This window comes from Podarcis pityusensis (genome assembly GCF_964106645.2).
Source record: "Podarcis pityusensis genome assembly, chromosome: Z".
Taxonomy (NCBI): Eukaryota; Metazoa; Chordata; class Lepidosauria; order Squamata; family Lacertidae; genus Podarcis; species Podarcis pityusensis.
The window spans coordinates 456,604-474,195 of record NC_138044.1 but is presented as its reverse complement, the minus strand read 5'-3'; the positions used below and the strand labels follow the sequence as shown (position 1 = coordinate 474,195).

Below are 17,592 nucleotides of genomic sequence, written 5' to 3'. Positions count from 1 at the left end.
GAAAGGAGAGAGGGAGAGAGAGAAGGGAGGAAGGAGGAAGGGAAAAGGGAGGAAAACGAGGGAGGGAGAGGAAGAGAAAAAGGAGGGAGACAGAGGAAGAGAAAGAAAAAGAAAGGGAAAGGAGAGAGAACGAGAGAGAAAGGAGGGAGAGAGAGAAAAAGGAGGGAGAGAGAGAGAGAGAAAAAGGAGGGAGAGAGAGAGAAAAAAAAGAAAAGGAGCGAGAGAAAGAAAGAAAAAGAAAGGGAGCGAGAGAAAGAGAGAGAGAAAGAGAGAGAAAAAGAAAGGGAGAGGGAGGGAAAAAAGCAGGAAGAAGAAATAGCGAGTGAGAAAGAAAGAAGAAGAAGAAGAAAGGGAAAGACAGAAAGACAGAAAGAAGGGAAGGGAAAAAGGGGAAAGAGAGAGAGAAAGAAAGGAGGGGAAGAGAGAAAGAGAGAAAAAGGAGGGAGAGAGAGAGAAAAAAAAGGAGGGAGAGAGAGAGAGAAAAAGAAAAGGAGCGAGAGAAAGAAAGAAAAAGAAAGGGAGAGATTGAAAGAGAGAGAGAAAGAGAGAAAAAAAGAAAGGGAGAGGGAGGGAGGGAAAAAAGCAGGAAGAAGAAATAGTGAGTGAGAAAGAAAGAAGAAGAAGAAGAAAGGGAAAGACAGAAAGAAAGAAAGAAAGAAAGAAAGAAAGAAAGAAAGAAGAAAGAAAGAAAGGGAAAGATAGAAAGAAAGAAAGAAAGAAAGAAAGAAAGAAAGAAAGAAAGAAGAAGAAAGGGAAAGATAGAAAGAAAGAAAGAAAGAAGAAGAAAGGGAAAGAAAGAAAGAAAGAAAGAAAGAAAGAAAGAAAGAAAGAAGAAGAAAGGGAAAGACAGAAAGACAGAAAGAAGGGAACGAGAAAGGGGGAACGGAGGGGCGCTCACCTGCGTGCGACTGCATGTGCTCCAGCAGGTTGTTGTAGAACTGGAACTGGATCCCGCAGGCGCCGCAAGTGTAGGGCTCTGGGGGGAGAGAGAGGTTGTGGGTTCGAGATCCCAAGTTGTGGGTCTGGGTTGTGGGTTTGAGATCCCGGGTTGGGGGTTCAAGGTCCTGGGTTCGAGATCCCGGGTTGCGGGTTTGAGATCCCAAGTTGTGGGTCTGGGATGTGGGTTCGAGGTCCCGGGTTGCGGATCTGGGTTGGGGGTTCGAGATCCCGGGTTGCGGGTTCGAGATCCCAAGTTGTGGGTCTGGGTTGTGGGTTTGAGATCCCGGGTTGGGGGTTCAAGGTCCTGGGTTCGAGATCCCGGGTTGCGGGTTCGAGATCCCAAGTTGTGGGTTCGAGATCCCGGGTTGGGGGTTTGAGATCCCAAGTTGTGGGTCTGGGATGTGGGTTCGAGGTCCCGGGTTGGGGGTTCAAGGTCCTGGGTTCGAGATCCCGGGTTGCGGGTTTGAGATCCCAAGTTGTGGGTCTGGGATGTGGGTTCGAGGTCCCGGGTTGCGGATCTGGGTTGGGGGTTCGAGATCCCGGGTTGGGGGTTCGAGATCCCAAGTTGTGGGTCTGGGTTGTGGGTTTGAGATCCCGGGTTGGGGGTTCAAGGTCCTGGGTTCGAGATCCCGGGTTGCGGGTTCGAGATCCCAAGTTGTGGGTTCGAGATCCCGGGTTGGGGGTTTGAGATCCCAAGTTGTGGGTCTGGGATGTGGGTTTGAGATCCCGGGTTGGGGGTTCAAGGTCCTGGGTTCGAGATCCCGGGTTGCGGATCTGGGTTGGGGGTTCGAGATCCCGGGTTGCGGGTTCGAGATCCCAAGTTGTGGGTCTGGGTTGTGGGTTCGAGATCCCGGGTTGTGGGTTTGAGATCCCAAGTTGTGGGTCTGGGTTGTGGGTTTGAGATCCCGGGTTGCGGGTTCGAGATCCCAAGTTGTGGGTCTGGGTTGTGGGTTTGAGATCCCGGGTTGGGGGTTCAAGGTCCTGGGTTCGAGATCCCGGGTTGCGGGTTTGAGATCCCAAGTTGTGGGTCTGGGTTGTGGGTTTGAGATCCCGGGTTGGGGGTTCAAGGTCCTGGGTTCGAGATCCCGGGTTGCGGGTTTGAGATCCCAAGTTGTGGGTCTGGGATGTGGGTTCGAGGTCCCGGGTTGCGGATCTGGGTTGGGGGTTCGAGATCCCGGGTTGCGGGTTCGAGATCCCAAGTTGTGGGTCTGGGTTGTGGGTTTGAGATCCCGGGTTGGGGGTTCAAGGTCCTGGGTTCGAGATCCCGGGTTGCGGGTTTGAGATCCCAAGTTGTGGGTCTGGGATGTGCGTTCGAGGTCCCGGGTTGCGGATCTGGGTTGGGGGTTCGAGATCCCGGGTTGTGGGTTCGAGGTCCCAGGTTGCGGGTTTGAGATCCCAAGTTGTGGGTCTGGGATGTGGGTTCGAGATCCTGGGTTGCGGATCTGGGTTGTGGGTTCGAGGTCCCAGGTTGCGGGTTTGAGATCCCAAGTTGTGGGTCTGGGTTGTGGGTTCGAGATCCCAAGTTGTGGGTCTGGGATGTGGGTTCGAGATCCCGGGTTGGGGGTTTGAGATCCCAAGTTGTGGGTCTGGGATGTGGGTTCGAGGTCCCGGGTTGCGGATCTGGGTTGGGGGTTCGAGATCCCAAGTTGTGGGTCTGGGATGTGGGTTCGAGATCCCGGGTTGGGGGTTTGAGATCCCAAGTTGTGGGTCTGGGTTGTGGGTTCGAGATCCCGGGTTGTGGGTTCGAGATCCCAAGTTGTGGGTCTGGGTTGTGGGTTCGAGATCCCGGGTTGCGGGTTTGAGATCCCAAGTTGTGGGTCTGGGATGTGGGTTCGAGATCCCGGGTTGCGGGTTTGAGATCCCAAGTTGTGGGTCTGGGATGTGGGTTCGAGATCCCGGGTTGCGGGTTTGAGATCCCAAGTTGTGGGTCTGGGTTGTGGGTTCGAGATCCCAGGTTGCGGATTTGAGATCCCAGGTTCTGGGTTTGAGATCCCAAGTTGTGGGTCTGGGTTGTGGGTTCGAGATCCCGGGTTGTGGGTTCGAGATCCCAAGTTGTGGGTCTGGGTTGTGGGTTCGAGATCCCAAGTTGTGGGTCTGGGATGTGGGTTCGATATCCCGGGTTGCGGGTTTGAGATCCCAAGTTGTGGGTCTGGGTTGTGGGTTCGAGATCCCGGGTTGGGGGTTCGAGATCCTGGGTTGCGGGTTTGAGATCCCAAGTTGTGGGTCTGGGTTGTGGGTTCGAGATCCCAGGTTGCGGATTTGAGATCCCAGGTTCTGGGTTTGAGATCCCAAGTTGTGGGTCTGGGTTGTGGGTTCGAGATCCCGGGTTGTGGGTTCGAGATCCCAAGTTGTGGGTCTGGGTTGTGGGTTTGAGATCCCGGGTTGGGGGTTCGAGATCCCAAGTTGTGGGTCTGGGTTGTGGGTTCGAGATCCCGGGTTGTGGATTTGAGGTCCCAAGTTGTGGGTCTGGGATGTGGGTTCGAGATCCCGGGTTGGGGGTTCGAGATCCCAAGTTGTGGGTCTGGGTTGTGGGTTTGAGATCCCGGGTTGGGGGTTCAAGGTCCTGGGTTCGAGATCCCGGGTTGCGGGTTTGAGATCCCAAGTTGTGGGTCTGGGATGTGGGTTCGAGATCCTGGGTTGCGGATCTGGGTTGTGGGTTCGAGATCCCAAATTGTGGGTCTGGGATGTGGGTTCGAGATCCCGGGTTATGGGTTTTAGATCCCAAGTTGTGGGTCTGGGTTTTGGGTTCGAGATCCCGGGTTGTGGGTTCGAGATCCCAAGTTGTGGGTCTGGGTTGTGGGTTTGAGATCCCGGGTTGGGGGTTCAAGGTCCTGGGTTCGAGATCCCGGGTTGCGGGTTTGAGATCCCAAGTTGTGGGTCTGGGATGTGGGTTCGAGGTCCCGGGTTGCGGATCTGGGTTGGGGGTTCGAGATCCCGGGTTGCGGGTTTGAGATCCCAAGTTGTGGGTCTGGGATGTGGGTTCGAGGTCCCGGGTTGCGGATCTGGGTTGGGGGTTCGAGATCCCGGGTTGTGGGTTCGAGGTCCCATTTTGCGGGTTTGAGATCCCAAGTCGTGGGTCTGGGATGTGGGTTCGAGATCCCAAGTTGTGGGTCTGGGATGTGGGTTCGAGATCCCGGGTTATGGGTTTTAGATCCCAAGTTGTGGGTCTGGGTTTTGGGTTCGAGATCCCGGGTTGTGGGTTCGAGATCCCAAGCTGTGGGTCTGGGTTGTGGGTTTGAGATCCTGGGTTGGGGGTTCAAGGTCCTGGGTTCGAGATCCCGGGTTGCGGGTTTGAGATCCCAAGTTGTGGGTCTGGGATGTGGGTTCGAGGTCCCGGGTTGCGGATCTGGGTTGGGGGTTCGAGATCCCGGGTTGCGGGTTTGAGATCCCAAGTTGTGGGTCTGGGATGTGGGTTCGAGGTCCCGGGTTGCGGATCTGGGTTGGGGGTTCGAGATCCCGGGTTGTGGGTTCGAGGTCCCAGGTTGCGGGTTTGAGATCCCAAGTTGTGGGTCTGGGATGTGGATTCGAGATCCCGGGTTGCGGATCTGGGTTGTGGGTTCGAGGTCCCAGGTTGCGGGTTTGAGATCCCAAGTTGTGGGTCTGGGTTGTGGGTTCGAGATCCCAAGTTGTGGGTCTGGGATGTGGGTTCGAGATCCCGGGTTGGGGGTTTGAGATCCCAAGTTGTGGGTCTGGGATGTGGATTCGAGATCCCGGGTTGCGGATCTGGGTTGTGGGTTCGAGATCCCAAGTTGTGGGTCTGGGATGTGGGTTCGAGATCCCGGGTTGGGGGTTTGAGATGCCAAGTTGTGGGTCTGGGTTGTGGGTTCGAGATCCCGGGTTGTGGGTTCGAGATCCCAAGTTGTGGGTCTGGGTTGTGGGTTTGAGATCCCGGGTTGGGGGTTCAAGGTCCTGGGTTCGAGATCCCGGGTTGCGGGTTTGAGATCCCAAGTTGTGGGTCTGGGATGTGGATTCGAGATCCCGGGTTGCGGATCTGGGTTGTGGGTTCGAGGTCCCAGGTTGCGGGTTTGAGATCCCAAGTTGTGGGTCTGGGTTGTGGGTTCGAGATCCCAAGTTGTGGGTCTGGGATGTGGGTTCGAGATCCCGGGTTGGGGGTTTGAGATCCCAAGTTGTGGGTCTGGGTTGTGGGTTCGAGATCCCGGGTTGTGGGTTCGAGATCCCAAGTTGTGGGTCTGGGTTGTGGGTTTGAGATCCCGGGTTGGGGGTTCAAGGTCCTGGGTTCGAGATCCCGGGTTGCGGGTTTGAGATCCCAAGTTGTGGGTCTGGGATGTGGATTCGAGATCCCGGGTTGCGGATCTGGGTTGTGGGTTCGAGGTCCCAGGTTGCGGGTTTGAGATCCCAAGTTGTGGGTCTGGGTTGTGGGTTCGAGATCCCAAGTTGTGGGTCTGGGATGTGGGTTCGAGATCCCGGGTTGGGGGTTTGAGATCCCAAGTTGTGGGTCTGGGATGTGGATTCGAGATCCCGGGTTGCGGATCTGGGTTGGGGGTTTGAGATCCCAAGTTGTGGGTCTGGGTTGTGGGTTCGAGATCCCGGGTTGTGGGTTCGAGATCCCAAGTTGTGGGTCTGGGTTGTGGGTTCGAGATCCCGGGTTGGGGGTTCGAGATCCCAAGTTGTGGGTCTGGGTTGTGGGTTCGAGATCCCGGGTTGTGGGTTCGAGATCCCAAGTTGTGGGTCTGGGTTGTGGGTTCGAGATCCCGGGTTGCGGGTTTGAGATCCCAAGTTGTGGGTCTGGGTTGCGGGTTTGAGATTCCGGGTTGCGGGTTCGAGATCCCAAGTTGTGGGTTCGAGATCCCGGGTTGTGGGTTTGAGGTCCCAAGTTGTGGGTCTGGGATGTGGGTTCGTGATCCCGGGTTGGGGGTTCAAGATCCCAGGTTGCGGATTTGAGATCCCAAGTTGTGGGTTTGAGATCCCAAGTTGTGGGTCTGGGTTGTGGGTTTGAGATCCCGGGTTGGGGGTTCGAGATCCCAAGTTGTGGGTCTGGGTTGCGGGTTTGAGATCCCGGGTTGCGGGTTCGAGATCCCAAGTTGTGGGTTCGAGATCCCGGGTTGTGGGTTTGAGGTCCCAAGTTGTGGGTCTGGGATGTGGGTTCGTGATCCCGGGTTGGGGGTTCAAGATCCCAGGTTGCGGGTTTGAGATCCCAAGTTGTGGGTTTGAGATCCCAAGTTGTGGGTCTGGGATGTGGGTTCGAGATCCTGGGTTGGGGGTTTGAGATCCCAAGTTGTGGGTCTGGGTTGTGGGTTCGAGATCCCGGGTTGTGGATTTGAGGTCCCAAGTTGTGGGTCTGGGATGTGGGTTCGAGATCGCGGGTTGCGGGTTTGAGATCCCAAGTTGTGGGTCTGGGATGTGGGTTCGAGGTCCCGGGTTGCGGATCTGGGTTGGGGGTTCGAGATCCCGGGTTGTGGGTTCGAGGTCCCAGGTTGCGGGTTTGAGATCCCAAGTTGTGGGTCTGGGATGTGGATTCGAGATCCCGGGTTGCGGATCTGGGTTGTGGGTTTGAGATCCCAAGTTGTGGGTCTGGGATGTGGGTTCGAGATCCCGGGTTGGGGGTTTGAGATCCCAAGTTGTGGGTCTGGGTTGTGGGTTCGAGATCCCGGGTTGTGGGTTCGAGATCCCAAGTTGTGGGTCTGGGTTGTGCGTTCGAGATCCCGGGTTGTGGGTTTGAGATCCCAAGTTGTGGGTCTGGGTTGTGGGTTCGAGATCCCGGGTTGCGGATCTGGGTTGGGGGTTCGAGATCCCGGGTTGTGGGTTCGAGGTCCCAGGTTGCGGGTTTGAGATCCCAAGTTGTGGGTCTGGGATGTGGGTTCGAGATCCCGGGTTGTGGGTTCGAGATCCCAAGTTGTGGGTCTGGGTTGTGGGTTCGAGATCCCGGGTTGTGGGTTTGAGATCCCAAGTTGTGGGTCTGGGTTGTGGGTTCGAGATCCCGGGTTGTGGGTTCGAGATCCCAAGTTGCGGGTTTGAGATCCCGGGTTGCGGGTTCGAGATCCCAAGTTGTGGGTTCGAGATCCCGGGTTGTGGGTTTGAGGTCCCAAGTTGTGGGTCTGGGATGTGGGTTCGTGATCCCGGGTTGGGGGTTCAAGATCCCAGGTTGCGGGTTTGAGATCCCAAGTTGTGGGTCTGAGATCCCAAGTTGTGGGTCTGGGATGTGGATTCGAGATCCCGGGTTGCGGATCTGGGTTGTGGGTTTGAGATCCCAAGTTGTGGGTCTGGGATATGGGTTCGAGGTCCCGGGTTGCGGGTTTGAGATCCCAAGTTGTGGGTCTGGGTTGTGGGTTCAAGATCCCGGGTTGTGGGTTCGAGATCCCAAGTTGTGGGTCTGGGTTGTGGGTTCGAGATCCCGGGTTGTGGATTTGAGGTCCCAAGTTGTGGGTCTGGGATGTGGGTTCGAGATCCCGGGTTGCGGGTTTGAGATCCCAAGTTGTGGGTCTGGGTTGCGGGTTTGAGATCCCGGGTTGCGGGTTCGAGATCCCAAGTTGTGGGTTCGAGATCCCGGGTTGTGGGTTTGAGATCCCAAGTTGTGGGTCTGGGTTGTGGGTTCGAGATCCCGGGTTGGGGGTTCGAGATCCCGGGTTGCGGGTTTGAGGTCCCAGGTTGTGGGTTTGAGATCCCAAGTTGTGGGTCTGGGTTGTGGGTTTGAGATCCCGGGTTGGGGGTTTGAGATCCCAAGTTGGGGGTTTGAGATCCCAAGTTGTGGGTTTGAGATCCCAAGTTGTGGGTTCGAGATCCCGGGTTGCGGGTTCAAGATCCCGGGTTCGAGGTCCCAGATTGTGGGTTTGAGATCCCAAGTTGTGGGTCTGGGTTGTGGGTTCGAGATCCCGGGTTGCGGGTTTGAGATCCCAAGTTGTGGGTTTGAGATCCCAAGTTGTGGGTCTGGGTTGTGGGTTCGAGATCCCGGCTTGTGGGTTCCAGGTCCCGGGTTGTGGGTTCGAGATCCCGGGTTTCAAATCCCAGGTTGTGGGTTCGAGATCCCGGGTTGTGGGTTCGAGATCCCGGGTTGGGGGTTCGAGATCCCGGGTTGTGGGTTCCAGATCCCGGGCTGTGGGTTCCAGATCCCGGGTTGTGGGTTCAAGAGGCGAGATTCCTGCCTAGGCTCCCTCTCCCATTGGACGGCAGGGGAAGGGAGGCGGGGCTTGAGATCCTGGGTTCGAGATCCCGGGGTTATGGGTTCAAGGTCCCGGGTTGTCGGTTCGAGATCCCGGGTTGGGGGTTCGAGATCCCGGGTTGGGGGTTCAAGATCCCAGGCTGGGGGTTCAAGATCCCAGGCTGGGGGTTCAAGATCCCGGGTTGTGGGTTCGAGGTCCCAGGTTGCGGGTTCGAGATCCCGGGTTGGGGGTTCGAGATCCCGGGTCGGGGGTTCAAGATCCCAGGCTGGGGGTTCAAGATCCCAGGCTGGGGCTTCAAGATCCCGGGTTGTGGGTTCGAGGTCCCAGGTTGCGGGTTCGAGATCCCGGGTTGCGGGTTCGAGATCCCGGGTTGCGGGTTCGAGATCCCGGGTTGTGGATTCGAGATCCCGGGTTGCGGGTTCGAGATCTCGGGTTGTGGGTTCCAGGTCCCGGGTTGTGGGTTCCAGGTCCCGGGTTGTGGGTTCGAGATCCCGGGTTTCAAATCCCAGGTTGTGGGTTCGAGATCCCGGGTTGTGGGTTCGAGATCCCGGGTTGTGGATTCGAGGTCCCGGGTTGTGGGTTCGAGATCCCGGGTTTCAAATCACAGGTTGTGGGTTCGAGATCCCGGGTTGTGGGTTCTAGGCGGGTTGTGGGTTCGAGTCTCCCACCCCAGGGATCTCCCAGACCGCTTGGTGGGGCGACCCCTCAACCCGTTTAGGGACCCCGTGGTTGCGGGTTCGAGATCCCGGTCGCCGGTTCGAGATCCCGGATCCACTTACCGCTGGAGTTCTGGGAGCTGGAGTTGGTTTCCTCGTAGTTGTTCTGCAACTTGCTCTCCACCCTCCGGCTGAAGACGCTTTCTGGGGGGAGAGGGATCGAGTTTGGGAATCAGGCTGGATCACCGCCCGGGATCCCTGGGATGAAAGGGCTCTTTGGGATTTATGCTTTGGAAAGGATGTGAAAAAGGGATCTGGGAGCAAATTAGAGGATCTGGGAGGCTTTTGGAGATTGCTGGAGATACAGGGAGAGGGATACAGGGAGAGGGATCCTGAGAAAGAGGGATCCAGGGGAAGAGTTTTGGAAGAGGGATCCTGGGGATTTGGGAAGAGGGATCCTGAGAAAGAGGAATCCTGGGGAAGAGAACTTTGGGAAGAGGGATCCTGGGGAAAAGGGATCTTGGGGATTTGGGAAGAGGGATCCTGGGAAAGAGGAATCTGAGGAAGAGGGATCCTGGGGATTTGGGAAGAGGAATCTGGAGAAGAGGAATCTGGGGAAGAGGGATCCTGTGGAAGAGGGATCCTGGGAAGAGGAATCCTAGGGATTTGGGAAGAGGAATCTGGGAAACAGATTGGGAAGAGGAATCTGGGAAAGCCATTTAGGGAAGGGGATCCTACCGATCTGAGAAGAGGAATCCTGGGGAAGAGGACTTTGGGATCCCTCTTCCCGAAATCCCTCTCCCCAACTCCCCAGGATCCCCCGGGGATCCCGCTCGCCCCCTAACTGTGGTGGCCTTGCTCCCCGGAGATCCCGAATTCGGCGCCCGGAACATCTTTTGGGATTTGGGAAGAGGGATCCTGGGGAAAAGGGATCTTGGGGAAGAGGGATCCTGGGGATTTGGGAAGAGGAATCTGGGGAAGAGGAATTCGGGAAGAGGGATCCTGGGGATTTAGGAAGAGGAATCCGGGGAAGAGGAACCTGGGTAAGAGAAATCCTGGGGATTAGGGAAGAGGAATCCTGAGGATCTGGGAAGAGTAATTTAGGGAAGAGGGATCTGGGGAAGAGGAATCTGGAGAAGAGGCATCCAGGGGAAGAGGGACCCTGGGGAAGGAGGATCCTCCGGGGATCCCGCTCGCCCCCTACCTGTGGTGGCCTTGCTCCCCGGAGATCCCGAATTCGGCGCCTGGAACATCTTTTGGGATTTGGGAAGAGGGATCCTGGGGAAGAGGAATCCTGGGGAAGAGGGATCCTGGGGGAAAGGGATCTTGGGGATTTGGGAAGAGGGATCCTGCGGAAGAGGGATCTTGGGGATTTGGAAAGAGGGATCCTGGGGAAGAGGGATCCTGGGAAGAGGAATCCTAGGGATTTGGGAAGAGGAATCTGGGAAATAGAAATTCTGGGGAGAGCCGTTGAGGGAAGAGGGATCTGGGAAGAAGAGTTCTGGGGGTGTGGCCAGAGGAATCCGGTGAAGATGACTTGGGGAAGAGGGATCCTCTGGGAAGAGGGAATTGAGGGAAGAGGGATCCTAGGGATTTGGGCAGAGGAATCCGGTAAATCTGGATCCTCTTCCCGAAATCCCTCTTCCCAACTCCCCAGGATCCCCTGGGGATCCCGCTCGCCCCCTACCTGTGGTGGCCTTGCTCCCCGGAGATCCCGAATTCGGCGCCTGGAACATCTTTTGGGATTTGGGAAGAGGGATCCTGGGGAAGAGGAATCTGGAGAAGAGGGATCCTGGGGATTTGGGAAGAGGAATCTGGAGAAGAGGAATTCGGGAAGAGGGATCTGGATAAGAAGACTTTGGGAAGAGGGATCCTGGGGATTTAGGAAGAGGAATCCGGAGAAGAGGAACCTGGGTAAGAGAAATCCTGGGGATTAGGGAAGAGGAATCCTGAGGATCTGGGAAGAGGAATTTAGGGAAGAGGAATCCGGGGAAGAGGAATCCTGGCAATTTGGGAAGAGGAATCTGGAGAAGAGGAATCTGGGGAAGAAGAATCCAGGGAAGAGGAATCCAGGGAAGAGGAATCCTGGTGATTTGGGAAGAGGAATCTGGAGAAGAGGAATCTGGGGAAGAGGGATCTGGGGAAGAGGAATCCTGGCGATTTGGGAAGAGGAATCTGGATAAGAAGACTTTGGGAGAGGGATCCTGGGCATTTTGGAAGAGAGATCCTGGGGAAGAGGAATCCTGGAGAAGAGGAATCCTGTGGATTTGGGAGGAGGAATCTGGGGAAGAGGAACCTGGGTAAGAGGAATTTAGGGAAGAGGAATCTGGGAAGAGGAATCTGGATAAGACGACTTTGGGAGAGGGATCCTGGGCATTTTGGAAGAGAGATCCTGGGGAAGAGGAATCCTGAGGATCTGGGAAGAGGAATTTAGGGAAGAGGGATCTGGAGAAGAGGAATTTAGGGAAGAGGCATCCAGGGGAAGAGGGATCCTGGGGAAGAAGGATCCTCCGGGGATCCCGCTCGCCCCCTACCTGTGGTGGCCTTGCTCCCTGGAGATCCCGAATTCGGCGCCCGGAACATCTTTTGGGATTTGGGAAGAGGGATCCTGGGGAAGAGGAATCCTGGGGAAGAGGGATCCTGGGGGAAAGGGATCTTGGGGATTTGGGAAGAGGGATCCTGCGGAAGAGGGATCTTGGGGATTTGGAAAGAGGGATCCTGGGGAAGAGGGATCCTGGGAAGAGGAATCCTAGGGATTTGGGAAGAGGAATCTGGGAAATAGAAATTCTGGGGAGAGCCGTTGAGGGAAGAGGGATCTGGGAAGAAGAGTTCTGGGGGTGTGGCCAGACGAATCCGGTGAAGATGACTTGGGGAAGAGGGATCCTCTGGGAAGAGGGAATTGAGGGAAGAGGGATCCTAGGGATTTGGGCAGAGGAATCCGGTAAATCTGGATCCTCTTCCCGAAATCCCTCTTCCCAACTCCCCAGGATCCCCTGGGGATCCCGCTCGCCCCCTACCTGTGGTGGCCTTGCTCCCCGGAGATCCCGAATTCGGCGCCTGGAACATCTTTTGGGATTTGGGAAGAGGGATCCTGGGGAAGAGGAATCTGGGGAAGGGGGATCCTGGGGATTTGGGAAGAGGAATCTGGGGAAGAGGAATTCGGGAAGAGGGATCTGGATAAGAAGACTTTGGGAAGAGGGATCCTGGGGTTTAGGAAGAGGAATCCGGGGAAGAGGAACCTGGGTAAGAGAAATCCTGGGGATTAGGGAAGAGGAATCCTGAGGATCTGGGAAGAGGAATTTAGGGAAGAGGAATCCGGGGAAGAGGAATCCGGGGAAGAGGAATCCAGGGAAGAGGAATCCTGGCGATTTGGGAAGAGGGATCTGGAGAAGTGGAATTTAGGGAAGAGGAATCCAGGAGAAGAGGAATCTGGAGAAGAGGAATTCGGGGAAGAGGAATCCAGGGAAGAGGAATCCTGGCGATTTGGGAAGAGGGATCTGGAGGAGAGGAATTTCGGGAAGAGGAATCCAGGGGAAGAAGGATCCTCCGGGGATCCCGCTCGCCCCCTACCTGTGGTGGCCTTGCTCCCCGGAGATCCCGAATTCGGCGCCCGGAACATCTGGAGCTGGGAAGCGCCGGACGGCGCACGGTGCAAGAGGGCGGAGCAACGGATGATGGACGGCGCCGGCGCCTTCCTCCCGGCGTGCGACTTGACGGCCACCAGGAGCGGCGAGCGGGAATATTCTGGAAAACACAACGCCGGATCCGGGTTCGAATCCGGAGTCGAACCCGGATCCTCGGGGGTTTGGCTCCGATTTGAAGCCGGATTCTGGGGGTCTTGCGCTGGATTTGAACCCGGATTCTTGGGGTTCTGCTCCAGATTTGAACCCGGATTCTTGGGGTTTTGCGCTGGGTTCGAACCTGGATTCTTGGGGTCTGGGTCCAGATTCGAACCCGGATTCTTGGGGTTTTGCACTGGGTTCGAACCCAGATTCTTGGGGTTTTGCTCCAGATTTGAACCCGGATTCATGGGGGTTTGGCTCACATTCGAACCCAAATTCTTGGGGTTTTGCTCCAGATTTGAACCCGGATTCATGGGGGTTTGGTCTCAGTATGAACCCGGATTCTTGGGGTTTTGCTCCAGATTTGAACCCGGATTCATGGGGGTTTGGCTCCAGATTTGAACCCGGATTCTTGGGGTTTTGCGCTGAATTCGAACCCGGATTCTTGGGGTCTGGCACCAAATTCGAACCCGGATTCTTGGGGTTTTGCTCCAGATTTGAACCCGGATTCATGGGGGTTTGGTCTCAGTATGAACCCGGATTCTTGGGGTTTTGCTCCAGATTTGAACCCAGATTCATGGGGGTTTGGCTCCAGATTTGAACCCGGATTCTTGGGGTTTTGCGCTGAATTCGAACCCGGATTCTTGGGGTCTGGCACCAAATTCGAACCCGGATTCTTGGGGTTTTGCTCCAGATTTGAACCCGGATTCATGGGGGTCTGGTCTCGGTATGAACCCGGATTCTTGGGGTTTTGCACTGGATTTGAACCCGGATTCATGGGGGTTTGGTCTCGGTATGAACCCGGATTCTTGGGGTTTGGCTCCAGATTTGAACCCGGATTCATGGGGGTTTGGTCTCGGTATGAACCTGGATTCTTGGGGTTTGGCTCCAGATTTGAACCCGGATTCATGGGGGTTTGGTCTCGGTATGAACCCGGATTCATGGGGTTTTGCGCTGGGTTCGAACCCGGATTCTTGGGGTTTTGCTCCAGATTTGAACCCAGATTCATGGGGGTTTGGCTCAGATTCAAACCCGGATTCTTGGGGTTTTGCTCCAGATTTGAACCCGGATTCATGGGGGTTTGGTCTCGGTATGAACCTGGATTCTTGGGGTTTTGCACCAGATTTGAACCCGGATTCATGGGGGTTTGGTCTCAGTATGAACCCGGATTCTTGGGGTTTTGCTCCAGATTTGAACCCGGATTCATGGGGGTTTGGCTCCAGATTTGAACCCGGATTCTTGGGGTTTTGCGCTGAATTCGAACCCGGATTCTTGGGGTCTGGCACCAAATTCGAACCCGGATTCTTGGGGTTTTGCTCCAGATTTGAACCCGGATTCATGGGGGTTTGGTCTCAGTATGAACCCGGATTCTTGGGGTTTTGCTCCAGATTTGAACCCAGATTCATGGGGGTTTGGCTCCAGATTTGAACCCGGATTCTTGGGGTTTTGCGCTGAATTCGAACCCGGATTCTTGGGGTCTGGCACCAAATTCGAACCCGGATTCTTGGGGTTTTGCTCCAGATTTGAACCCGGATTCATGGGGGTCTGGTCTCGGTATGAACCCGGATTCTTGGGGTTTTGCACTGGATTTGAACCCGGATTCATGGGGGTTTGGTCTCGGTATGAACCCGGATTCTTGGGGTTTGGCTCCAGATTTGAACCCGGATTCATGGGGGTTTGGTCTCGGTATGAACCTGGATTCTTGGGGTTTGGCTCCAGATTTGAACCCGGATTCATGGGGGTTTGGTCTCGGTATGAACCCGGATTCATGGGGTTTTGCGCTGGGTTCGAACCCGGATTCTTGGGGTTTTGCTCCAGATTTGAACCCAGATTCATGGGGGTTTGGCTCAGATTCAAACCCGGATTCTTGGGGTTTTGCTCCAGATTTGAACCCGGATTCATGGGGGTTTGGTCTCGGTATGAACCTGGATTCTTGGGGTTTTGCACCAGATTTGAACCCGGATTCATGGGGGTTTGGTCTCAGTATGAACCCGGATTCTTGGGGTTTTGCTCCAGATTTGAACCCGGATTCATGGGGGTTTGGCTCCAGATTTGAACCCGGATTCTTGGGGTTTTGCGCTGAATTCGAACCCGGATTCTTGGGGTCTGGCACCAAATTCGAACCCGGATTCTTGGGGTTTTGCTCCAGATTTGAACCCGGATTCATGGGGGTTTGGTCTCGGTATGAACCCGGATTCTTGGGGTTTTGCACTGGATTTGAACCCGGATTCATGGGGGTTTGGTCTCGGTATGAACCCGGATTCTTGGGGTTTTGCTCCAGGTTTGAACCCGGATTCATGGGGGTTTGGTCTCGGTATGAACCCGGATTCATGGGGTCTTGCACCAGATTCGAACCCGGGTTTCTGGGGTCTTGCACCGGACTTGAACCCAGATTCTTGGGGTTTTGGCTCAGATTTGAACCCAGACTCTTGGGGTCTTGAACTGGATTCGAACCTGGATTCATGGGGTTTTGGTCTGGGTTTGAACCCGGATTCTTGGGGTGTTGGCTCAGATTTGAACTCGGATTCTTGGGGTTTTGGATCGGATTCGAACCCGGATTCCAAGGGTCCTGTTCCAGATTTGAACCCGGATTCCCTGGATTCGAACCCGGATTCTTGGGGTCATGCACCGCATTCTTGGGGTCTTGCACCAGATTCGAACCCGGATTCATTGGGTCTCAATCTGGATTCAATCTGGATTCGAACCCGGATTCCTGGCATCTCTTCTAAGATTCGAACCCGGATTCCTGTTGTCTTTTCCCAGATTCGAACCCGGGTTCACTGGGTCTCAATCTGGATTCAAACCCGGATTTCTGTTGTCTCTTCCCAGTTTTGAACCCGCATTCATTGGGTCTCAATCTGGATTCAATCTGGATTTGAACCCGGATTTCTGGGGTCTCTTCCTAGATTTGAACCCGGATTCATTGTGTCTCAATCTGGACTTGAACCCGGATTCTTGGGGTCTCATTCTGGATTTGAACCCGGATTCCTGAGGTCTCATTCTGGATTTGAACTCAGATTCCTGAGGTCTCATTCTGGATTTGAACCCGGATTCATTGGGTCTCATTCTGGATTTGAACCCGGATTCCTGGGGTCTCATTCTGGATTTGAACCCAGATTCCTGGGGTCTCATTCTGGATTTGAACCCGGATTCCTGGGGTCTCATTCTGGATTTGAACCCGGATTCATTGGGTCTCATTCTGGATTTGAACCCGGATTCCTGGGGTCTCATTCTGGATTCGAACCCGGATTCATTGGGTCTCATTCTGGATTTGAACCAGGATTCATTCGGTCTCAAACTGGATTCAAACCCGGATTCATTCGGTCTCAAACTGGATTCGAACCCAGATTCCTGGTGTCCCTTCCCAAATTCAAACCCAGATTCCTGGTATCTCTTCCCAGATTTGAACCCGGATTCATTGGGTCTCAATCTGGATTCAATCTGGATTCGAACCCAGAATCCCTGGGTTTCACGCCGGATTCAAACCCTGATTCCTGGTATCTCCCCTCAGATTCGAACCCGGATTCTTGGGATCCCACCCCCCAGATCCCCAAGGGGAAATCCCGCCCGCCAGCCCCGGGTACGAATCCGGTTTACTCACTGATTGATTCATTGGGTCTCAATCTGGATTCAATCTGGATTCCTGGGGTCTCTTCCCAAATTCGAACCCGGATTCACTGGGTCTCAATCTGAATTCAATCTGGATTCGAACCCGGATTCTTGGCATCCCACCAGCCCCGGGTACAAATCCGGTTTACTCACTGATTGATTCATTGGGTCTCAATCTGGATTCAATCGGGATTCCTGGGGTCTCTTCCCAAATTCGAACCCGGATTCACTGGGTCTCAATCTGGATTCAATCTGGATTTGAACCCGGATTCTTGGGATCCCGTCCCCCAGATCCCCGGGGGGAAATCCGCCCGCCAGCCCCGGGTACGAATCCGGTTTACTCACTGATTGATTCATTGGGTCTCAATCTGGATTCAATCTGGATTCCTGGGGTCTCTTCCCAAATTCGAACCCGGATTCACTGGGTCTCAATCTGAATTCAATCTGGATTCGAACCCGGATTCTTGGCATCCCGCCAGCCCCGGGTACAAATTCGGTTTACTCACTGATTGATTCATTGGGTCTCAATCTGGATTCAATCGGGATTCCTGGGGTCTCTTCCCAAATTCGAACCCGGATTCACTGGGTCTCAATCTGGATTCAATCTGGATTTGAACCCGGATTCTTGGGATCCCGCCCCCCAGATCCCGGGGGGGAAATCCGCCCGCCAGCCCCGGGTACGAATCCGGTTTACTCACTGATTGATTCATTGGGTCTCAATCTGGATTCAATCTGGATTCCTGGGGTCTCTTCCCAGATTCGAACCCGGATTCACTGGGTCTCAATCTGGATTTGAACCCGGATTCTTGGGATCCCGCCCCCCCCCCGATCCCCGTGGGGAAATCCGCCCGCCGGTCCCGGGTGCGAATTCCGTCTCCACTCTGAATTGGGAAGATTCCCGGGGTTTTGCCCCAGATTCCAACCCGGATTCCTGGTGTCTCTCTTCCCAGGGGTCCTGCTTCACATTTGAACCCGGATTCTTGGGGTCTCATTCTGGATTCGAACCCAGATTCCTGGGGTTTTGCACCGGATTCAAACCCAGATTGATGGGGGTCTTGTACTGGGTTTGAAACTGGATTCTTGGGGTCTCTTTCCAGATTCAAACCTGGATTCCTGGGGTCCTACTTCACATTTGAACCCGGATTCTTGGGGTCTCATTCTGGATTTGAAACCGGATTCTTGGGGTCTCTTCCCAGATTCGAACCTGGATTCTTGGGGGTCACGCCCCAAATTCAAACCCAGAACCCCAGGGTTTCACTCCTGATTCGAAACCGGATCCCCAAGGTTTTGCCCTGGATTGGAACCTGGATTGGAACCCGCATCCTTGGGATCTCGCCCCGGGTTTGGAGGAAAGAGGAGTGGGGATCCAGCCGCGCCCCCAGGGGGAAATCTCGCCCGCCGGCCCCGGGTGCGAATCCGGTTTACTCACTGATCGGCGCGTGAAGAGCGACGTGCTCCTGGTAGGGCGTGTAGTATTTGTATTGCTTG

At 55.2% G+C, this 17,592-nt stretch overlaps 1 protein-coding gene across 1 annotated transcript in view; it reads right to left on the bottom strand.

Moving 5' to 3' along the window:
• Nucleotides 1-17,592, bottom strand: part of LOC308468809 (zinc finger protein 618-like) — a gene marked incomplete at its 3' end in the record, with an annotated part of 46,575 nt that overhangs the window by 377 nt on the left and 28,606 nt on the right. The window contains exons 8-11 of the mRNA XM_080991221.1: nt 17,534-17,592; nt 12,284-12,457; nt 8,837-8,917; nt 849-976 (exon numbers count right to left, since the gene is read on the bottom strand). The exon at nt 17,534-17,592 is cut by the window's right edge and continues 31 nt beyond it. Coding sequence (XP_080847347.1) covers nt 849-976; nt 8,837-8,917; nt 12,284-12,457; nt 17,534-17,592 — 442 coding nt within the window. The remainder of the gene's footprint in view (nt 1-848; nt 977-8,836; nt 8,918-12,283; nt 12,458-17,533) is intronic.